Below are 9,227 nucleotides of genomic sequence, written 5' to 3'. Positions count from 1 at the left end.
TATACATAATTATAATTTTATTTTTAATTTAGACGAAATAAAGATATTATCCAATGTTACACACCACAACTTCTTTATTTATTTCTCTCTCTCTTTTTCTTCAGCAAAGTCAAGTAGTTAGGTACCTACCCTGTACCTTCATAGGTAGGTACCTAGAAAAGGCCACGGCTGGTTGGATTACCTTTTTACAAGGTGATATCAATAGAACCGAGGACATCAAGAGAAAGGAGGACAGGATATTAGGAATCCAGCCGTTCTGAGAACGAACCTTTCAGGTTCGCCCTGGAAAATATGTGGTACCAGGGACCTAGCGCTCACAAGACATGAGCACTACCCTTCAGCCTCTAAGCTAATTTGTTCGAATTTCAACCCTCCCTCGTCTCGCTCGCACGTAAACCTCCTAAATAATGGGCCGGGGTGGATTTTATCCAGAGGGTATAAGTTTCGAACGGCTGGGTTTCTCCTATCCTGTCTTTCTTCTCTCTAAGGTTTTCGGACGATAAGACTTTGGCAGTTACAGTTCCCTCTATTAAACCTCTGTATACCTACAATAAAAATAATAATACGCACCAACTATTTCACACTGTCTGGATACTGCACCTCTGAATGCACCACAGTGGTAGGTTCAAAACTTGGGCACCCTCCTCCTCCTCCTCCTCCTCTTATTTCTTCTCCTTTTAGCCAGCCTAGTTAGTAGCGCGTCTGCCTTGCAAAACGCCAGGTCGCGGGTTCGATTCCCGCCCGAGGCGGATTTTATCCTGAACATAATTATAATTTTATTTTTAATTTAGACGAAATAAAGATATTATCCAATGTTACACACCACAACTTCTTTATTTATTTCTCTCTCTCTCTTTTTCTTCAGCAAAGTCAAGTAGTTAGGTACCTACCCTATACCTTCATAGGTAGGTACCTAGAAAAGGCCACGGCTGGTTGGATTACCTTTTTACAAGGTGATATCAATAGAACCGAGGACATCAAAGAGAAAGGAGGACAGGATATTAGGAATCCAGCCGTTCTGAGAACGAACCTTTCAGGTTCGCCCTGGGAAATATGTGGTACCAGCGACCTAGCGCTCACAAGACATGAGCACTACCCTTCAGCCTCTAAGCTAATTTGTTCGAATTTCAACCCTCCCTCGTCTCGCTCGCACGTAAACCTCCTAAATAATGGGCCGGGGTGGATTTTATCCAGAGGGGATAAGTTTCGAACGGCTGGGTATCTCCTATCTTGTCTCCCTTCTCTCTACGGTTTTCGGACGATAAGACCTTGGCAGTTACAGTTCCCTCTATTAAACCTCTGTATACCTACAATAAAAATAATAATAAAAAATAGATGCCTATAGTTATACCTATTTGTCGAAACGATTTTTGCCAATAAAAAAGAATTGAAGTTCATCAGTTAGATGAGTTTGATCAGTGAATGAGGTTTGCCATTGGAATTTCCAGCTCACAATAATATTCTCACGTCTTCATTTTTCGCATTCCCTCTGGAATGTTCGCCTGGAATGTCTCCACATTCCGGAGCTTTTATTAAACTTTCGTCCTATATTTTTGTCTTGTCCTATTCTAAACGTTTTATTGCTCTTATCATATTAATATAGCTTTTGTCAGTTACTTTCCCTTCTCGGATTTAGGGAAATGCTCGGATCTCTGGAAGTCCTAAGCAGAGTCAGTCCAAAGCACGGAGTCAGCTGAAATCAGATTCTTTAATTTTAATATGATTAGGTATTAATTTTATTATTTATGCCTGCCTTTGAATTTTTGAAAAGACAGTAAACAGTAGAATTTATAACGCTCAGAAAAAATGCACCTCTAAAACTAAGGAGCCTCCAATTACCTGATCGGCCCTAAAACTGAATGATCAAATTTCATTTGTGTTAATAGGTATAAACATGTTTGCCATGTGTCATCGAGAGTTTTGGTGAAACAATCTTGAAAGATCTCAGATAGGAACTTGGCATTGTTATACAAATATAGTAAAGTGATGTTAAACCCTTGAAAAGAGGAAAAAATCCTCAGGGAGTACTAGACCAAACAGATCGGGGACGTATTTTGAAAGCTCTGTACCTTGACGTTCAAATCTATCTTGGTGTTCCAACGCGCATCACTAGAATGGAAAAGAAGCTCAACATTCCTAATCCTTCCACGTCATTCCTAATCAGTCCACGTCATTCAACTTTCTGCTCGTCACCATTAGAAGAAGAAAAAGGTCGAACTACTTTTGGCAATCGACAGCAAAAATGAAAATATCGTAATAATTACCTATGTAGCTTCGAAATATCGACCTAATGTGAAATATTGATCTAAAGTGCACCACAAAAAAAAATTGTGATAATTTTATATTAAAAAATCAAAAATGTTTCTTAGGGAACTTGGCCTTTTCTCACTAGTGTCTCAGTTTCTTCTGGTGTCCGGGGATGTGTTCGATATACCATTAAATAGTCATGGCTATAAGCTTTTCTGGTCACCGAACTACGACTCAGGCTGGATCAAATTTGAAGTTCATCTCACACCGGCTTTGAACAAAGGAGACTGGTTTGCAATTGGCTTCTCCAACTATGGCGAATTCAGCTTTGCTGATTACTGCCTGGTACTTTGCGATGAAAATAGACACAACTCGATTCAGGTAAGCGCAAACCTAGGCCACACTCGGCTTTCACTTTGTATGTCTGGGGTTCAAAGTTTTCTTTTCGGTTCTGTGCTTAGAATTGGGAACCAATCTCAGTGGTGTAGTGGTTAGTACGGTGGACTTTGAATCTGGAGGTTGGTGGAGTCCAAATCAAGTCATAAAATTTATCGCAGTGTATTTACTTGTCACGACATATTTTGTGACGAGCATCTATGCTTAACACGAGCATTTCCCCGGACAAAGGTATCAGCGACAACTATCACTCCATAGATTGGACTCCAGAGAAGACCAGAGTCCTGCAGGAGTTCTTCGACCAGAGCACGATGTCCATGCAGTGTAACCAAAGCAACGGACTGAAATTCCCTGGCGACTGGGAGAATTTGCCCAACACCCCCGTCCTCTATCCACTTCCCCCTAAACCGAGATATTGCAGTTCCAAATAAGAATCCCATAAAGACAACACGGCTACAACCACCTGAGAGTTTCCATCTCTAAGGGCGCAAGATCAATGGCAGTATAAGGTTAACCCAATTACGCCTAGCGGTGGACGGAAGAAGCGCGAACGTCGAGTTCAAAGCGAAGCCCGGCTTGAATTAACATGAAATAATTTTAACATAAACTGAAATTTTGTCAATGGCTTTAAGACACGATGCGACATTGGGCATATGGTCAGATTATTGTCTGTGCATAACACATGCTGACATCTACTTTGATATGTACTCGTGTGAGGACAATCAAAGTGCTGGTTGGATTCCAACAAATCAAAATGGGGACGTTTATTCCAAACAGCCTCACTGACATAGATGATATATAATTTAGAACAAACTCTTATTGGTCCAATATTCAAAATATATAAAAGAATGTATTAATGTTTATGAAAATTAGGAAAAAATAAATAAAAAATATATCTATGAAAGTTTACAAATAAACTATAAGCAACTAAAAAACAAAACTTCTAAAGAACCAACCATTTTACTAGGAATTGCTCTCTAAACAAAATAATAGCATTGGTAAAAAATAAAGTTTCCTGTATATTGAGTTGATAGGTACCTATTTTTTTTTATTTAGATTTATTATAGTGGGTAGCTATTTTTAATCCCCAAAATTATATTGGATACAATGTTTGAAAAAGATAAGTACCTATGTAAGTTTCATATATCAAATGATTTCTATTAGGAGAGTAATTGATTCAATCAAATAAAAATGATAGAAGAAAAATAATCTCCCACTAAATTTAGTTCCAAGACAAGCTAGCACCACATGAAGCAAAAGTTTGAGAATACCTACTTTTACTAGGAATTGCTCTCTAAACAAAATAATAGCATTGGTAAAAAATAAAGTTTCCTGTATATTGAGTTGATAGGTACCTATTTTTAATCCCCAAAATTATATTGGATACAACATTTGAAAAAGATAAGTACATACCTATGTAAGTTTCATATATCAAATGATTTCTATTAGGAGAGTAATTGATTCAATCAAATAAAAATAATAGAAGAAAAATAATCTCCCACTAAATTTAGTTCCAAGACAAGCTAGCACCACATGAAGCAAAAGTTTGTTATATCTTCACTCAATTATTTTACAGACATTCTCCAGTTGTGCACCAAGATGATGAGAAGTAGTTGTGTGTTTTTCCTGTCCTTCGTTTCCATTGTAAACACCTTTGTCATCATTACAGATAGTATCATGGTTAGGTAATTTACCATCAAGTTCATTGAAGGAGCTGGTCCTTGCTGTTTCATCTCTGTTACCTACAGAGTTCTCTTTTAAATTCTGCTTGGCAGGATATTTCAACAGTCCATAAGTCAAATGTAATTTGGAATGATGTTTGGCCTTACACTGATCACAATTTGATTCATTGGGACATTTAAAAGACCTATGGTTATGACCAAAACAATTGGCACATAGCTTTTTCTGTTTAATTAGATTCAAGCATTTTTCAGAATCAAAATTATTGAACACAACACAGGATAGAAGGTTGTGGAAATCCTGACCACAAACAAAGCATGTTTTTTCATCCACCACTGCTATTGGTCTCTTTGAAGTACCTCTTCTGTAGGAACGTGATTGGGTGACTTTGCCATCTTTGCTACTATCAGCTATGTTATGATTGTTATCATGAACTAGAGAATTGTTTGATCGACCATCTACTATAATTAAAGTTTTGACTAATTTACCTCCTCGGTGTTCCCCAGTTCGAGTCAGCCATACAACCGAGCAGCGAAGGCATAGTGCACCACATGGAGCTCTTCCATTGTATTGCTCCTCCACAGCAGGACATACCTCTGTACGAAGGCCCCTGCTCCTCCCCTGAGAAGCCCCCCATAGTGGAGTCCTGTAAGAGTGTCCTGGCTGCGTGGGCAATGGGGGCACTGCCCTTCCGATACCCCAAAGTAAGTTAGTTGCCAACGAATTGAGTATTAAGCTGTGTCCACACATAGTCGACCCCGTCTGGAGTCCTGTAAGAGTGTCCTGGCTGCGTGGGCAATGGGGGCACTGCCCTTCCGATACCCCAAAGTAAGTTAGTTGCCAACGAATTGTGTATTAAGCTGTGTCCACACATAGTCGACCCCGTTGATCGCTTGTCATCGACTGAAACTGTACACTACCTCGACAATATATGATTCACCTCTTCACTTCGTCGGTCGACTATGTTTGGACACACCTTCAGCATCAAGACAGTAGCTATTTAAACAAGAAATCAGTTCAGCCAGCGATAGCACGTTAAATGATCCAGTTCCCAATGAATCACTGAAGTTCAACAACGTAACGTTGCGCGTGGTTGGTATTCGGATGAGTAGGCGGCTAGGCGGGTAGCTTGTCGCCGAAGTATGTGTAAAACCCCCAGCAAGAAAATACACATCAGTGACCGCAGTGACATTAAACCCGGAAAAAAAACCCCTACCAAGCAGAAATCAATTCAGCCTTCAATAAACTGATGACGTTTGAGATAGCAGCTGCTTTGGATGGATACCATGAATACATATGTACCTATAACGATCTTTTTCGTCTTTCAGGAGGCAGGTCGACCCATTGGAGGCCCAGCAAGCAACAGCTATGTCATGTTGGAGGTTCATTACAATAACCCGGAACATATAGCGGGTAAGACCAAAGGTTCTTTGATTTGCTAGTTCTTACCTATTTCCTTTTAACAGTCCCAATCTCCAAACTGCCAGCGAGCTTGGTTAGTAGCGCGTCTACCTTGTAAGCGCTAGGCTGCTAGTTCGGGCAGATTTTATCCTGAAGGGATAAGGTTCGTTCTCGGAACGGCTGGCTTTCTCCAATCCTCTCTCTTCGATTTTGGGGACGATAAGACCTTGGCGGTTACAGTTCCCTCCATCAAACCTCTCTTTTTAACCAAATGGAAGAAAAAAAAAAACAATTTCTATTTACGTTTCCTTTGTTTCAGGTATTATCGATAGTTCTGGGCTGAGACTTCAGATCAGCAAATCTCTGAGACGTTATGATGCGGGTATAATGGAACTCGGACTGGAGTATACAGACAAGATGGCTGTCCCACCTCGCACCAACTATTTCACACTGTCTGGATACTGCACCTCTGAATGCACCACAGTGGTAGGTTCAAAACTTGGGCACCCTCCTCCTCCTCTTATTTCTTCTCCTTTTAGCCAGCCTAGTTAGTAGCGCGTCTGCCTTGCAAAACGCCAGGTCGCGGGTTCGATTCCCGCCCGAGGCGGATTTTATCCTGAACAGATAAGGATCGTTCTCGGAATAGCTGACTTTCTTCTACTCTGTCTTCGTCTCTCTTCGATTTCGGGACGATTATACCTTAGCAGTTACAGTTCCCTCTATCAAACCTCTTTAAAAAAATCCCTTTTCCCTCAGGGCTTACCCAGCAAGGGGATCAAAGTATTCGGATCCCAACTTCACACACATTTGACCGGGAAACGCGTGTATACTCGGCACATTCGGAATGGGCGGGAATTGGCTGAACTGAATCGGGACAACCATTACAGTCCCCATTTCCAAGAGATCCGCCTTCTGAAACACCCTGTGACTGTTCTTCCGGTGAGTAGATAGGTACTAAATACCCACAAGACGTTATTACAGTGTGTTCCGAAGGTTATGTTGGGATTCCAGAATTACCAAACTTCCTTAAGGAAGGCATTTTAAGTGTGGTAAGCATAAATGCTTGTCACAAATGTCCTTGTCACAAATGTCGTTCCCCGCTTAATGCACTACGCTAAATTTTATGAATTGACTTGGACTCGAACAACCAACCTCCAGATCCGGTCCACCGCGCTAACCACTACAATACTGAGGTTGGTATCAGATTTCTTTAATTAACGTCTAATTTCAAACTGAATAATTTTGCCCGACAGCTCCTCCCTTATCAAAGTAGATATGTATTGGTCCGATTTTAATGGACTTGGATAGAGGAGCTGAGGACCTTGTTTAGACTGTGGGGGTAAAAGGACTTTTCAGTCTCATTCTGGCAGTATAAACAGGGTATATTCCATTCTTTTTTTTCCCTCTCAGGGTGATGCGCTCATAACAACTTGCGTGTATAACACTCAGAGCCGCGCCAATATCACCCTAGGTGGGTTCGCCATCACTGACGAGATGTGCGTCAACTACATCCACTACTATCCACTAGTGGATCTCGAAGTGTGCAAGAGTTCAGTGAGTAGCGACAATCTAAGGACATTCTTCAATTACATGCACGAGTAAGTATAAACTCTAAGCAGTCTAGCTACATAGCTGATAGTTTCAAAGGGTTCTCTCTGCTTGAAAAGAACAAGCACAGGTCTACACGAAGGTTGACTGCGGTTCAGGACGAGCCAATTAAACATACACATACATGTAGCTATTACCCTGATGAATGGCTGATAGAAGAGAGGGTCCAAACAGTGATGTAAAGGAGGGGGGGGAATGCTTCAAATTTTCGGAGTCTGGCCCCATATCCCAGGAGGTTGCTGCTGTCTTGAGTGCCACAAAGTCTCCCATATTGAGTTCTCCATCTAAGAAATTGATCCCTGATCTATCATTCATTTCTAAAATAAATTTTGATGATGACATGTCACTCTTTCTCGCCAATTTGTCTTCTTAACACGACCTCTTGAATTGCTTGAGACATTTTTCTCAAGGACCTCTTGTTTACTTCCATCCTCATTCCCACTTGTTGGAGCCTGATCAGAGGCTCTCTTTTCTCTTTTATTCCTACCACTACTTCTAGCATCTCGTTGGCATTGAGAAACAATATCTTGAATGTGTCGCTGCTTTTCTACACATTTGACAAGATCATTCACAGTAGGAGTCAAATTCTCATGATTCACAATAGCTTCAAAGCCTTTCTCTTTTCTCTTTTATTCCTACCACTACTTCTAGCATCTTGTTGGCATTGAGAAACAATATCTTGAATGTGTCGCTGCTTTTCTACATATTTGACAAGATCATTCACAGTAGGAGTCAAATTCTCATGAATCACAATAGCATTAAAGCCTCGAATATTTGGCTCCCCAATTTGGGAATCAAAGGCAAGGTGGACGTCACCGTGAAAGTTCGCTCTCGGAATGTCGTCAAGGTAAAGTAGGTACAGAATGTGTTATTAGGATGAAAGTGATTTTTATTTTGACTACTGAACACTGACCAAAGTGAGCCAAATACTCCTTTAGAGGCGTATTCAAAATATTGAAATCCCCCAGGAATATTTGGCTCCCCAATTTGGGAATCAAAGGCAAGGTGGACGTCACCGTGAAAGTTCGCTCTCGGAATGTCGTCAAGGTAAAGTAGATACAGAATGTGTTATTAGGATGAAAGGGATTTTTATTTTGACTACTGAACAGCTGAACACTGACCAAAGTGAGCCAAATACTCCTTTAGAAGCGTATTCAAAATATTGAAATCCCCCAGGATTGGTAGGGATCTAAAACATATTAATTATTTATTGCTACTCATTTTTGCTCTTGAGTACACTGCGTATTCTAAGCATACCTGATAATCTATCTAATGAATAAATGAATCAAAACATTGACTTTGCCGGGTGTACAAGCCAATACTCATTCGGTCACGAAGGTTGATCATTTTCGACTGTTCTAGGGCTTATTTCTCTGTTGTTTTCAAGAATAATCATTATGTTAAAGCCTCCCCTAGTTTTATGATCAAGTTTCCTCAATGTTAATGAGTACAAGATATACTCACTCAAGTTTTCCAGTTCTAATGCCTTCAATCCATTGACAGAAGAAACAAACACATCCATGAATCTAGAGAGGGATTGTCTTGATGAAACAAGAGGTTTGAAGTTGAGGATGTTGTCCAAGAACTTCTCAGCTTGATGTCTTTTCTTCAGCATTTCCACTACAGCATCAGCTACATCAGGTTGATTGTGGGCACTCATAGCTCAGGGTTTATGGTAGTATTCTATTTTTGTGGTAAGTAGACACGGAATTACCGGCAATTTTTCTAGAAAAAAGAAACCTAGTGACCTGGAATCTAGAAAATCACAAAGGTACAAGAATGGAAATTGGAAAGTGGAAAGAACAAAGAAAATGGAGACTAACCTAATCTAATTCTAATAATGGAGAGGCAGGAAGAGAGGAGAGATAAGTGAATGCTTTTGATAAGAGATAAGA

The 9,227-nt window shown here is 40.3% G+C and overlaps 2 protein-coding genes and 1 long non-coding RNA gene across 3 annotated transcripts; 2 read left to right on the top strand and 1 right to left on the bottom strand.

Annotated features, from left to right (window-relative positions):
* Nucleotides 1-2,174: 2,174 nt before the first annotated feature.
* LOC103516417 (tyramine beta-hydroxylase-like) lies at nucleotides 2,175-7,326 on the top strand. The gene is made up of 6 exons (XM_017447035.2): nucleotides 2,175-2,628; nucleotides 4,830-5,027; nucleotides 5,652-5,736; nucleotides 6,044-6,210; nucleotides 6,481-6,663; nucleotides 7,135-7,326. The coding sequence occupies exons 1-6, from the start codon at nucleotides 2,359-2,361 to the stop codon at nucleotides 7,324-7,326; spliced, it is 1,095 nt and encodes a 364-aa protein (XP_017302524.1). The 5' UTR covers nucleotides 2,175-2,358.
* On the top strand, nucleotides 3,545-4,444 carry LOC113470409. The gene is made up of 2 exons (XR_003393469.1): nucleotides 3,545-3,677; nucleotides 3,995-4,444. It is a non-coding gene; the product is annotated as an uncharacterized LOC113470409 (long non-coding RNA).
* Nucleotides 7,327-7,927: 601 nt separating the features above from the next.
* On the bottom strand, nucleotides 7,928-9,213 carry LOC103516416. Its single transcript, XM_026828821.1, has 2 exons — nucleotides 8,740-9,213; nucleotides 7,928-8,097 (listed from the first exon to the last, which is right to left on the bottom strand). Exons 1-2 carry the CDS (start codon nucleotides 8,990-8,992, stop codon nucleotides 7,928-7,930), a joined length of 423 nt encoding a protein of 140 aa, XP_026684622.1. The 5' UTR covers nucleotides 8,993-9,213.
* Nucleotides 9,214-9,227: the final 14 nt, after the last annotated feature.

This window comes from Diaphorina citri, unplaced genomic scaffold (genome assembly GCF_000475195.1).
Source record: "Diaphorina citri unplaced genomic scaffold, Diaci psyllid genome assembly version 1.1 scaffold1563, whole genome shotgun sequence".
Classification (NCBI taxonomy): domain Eukaryota; kingdom Metazoa; phylum Arthropoda; class Insecta; order Hemiptera; family Psyllidae; genus Diaphorina; species Diaphorina citri.
This window is presented reverse-complemented; position numbering and strand designations above follow the sequence as displayed.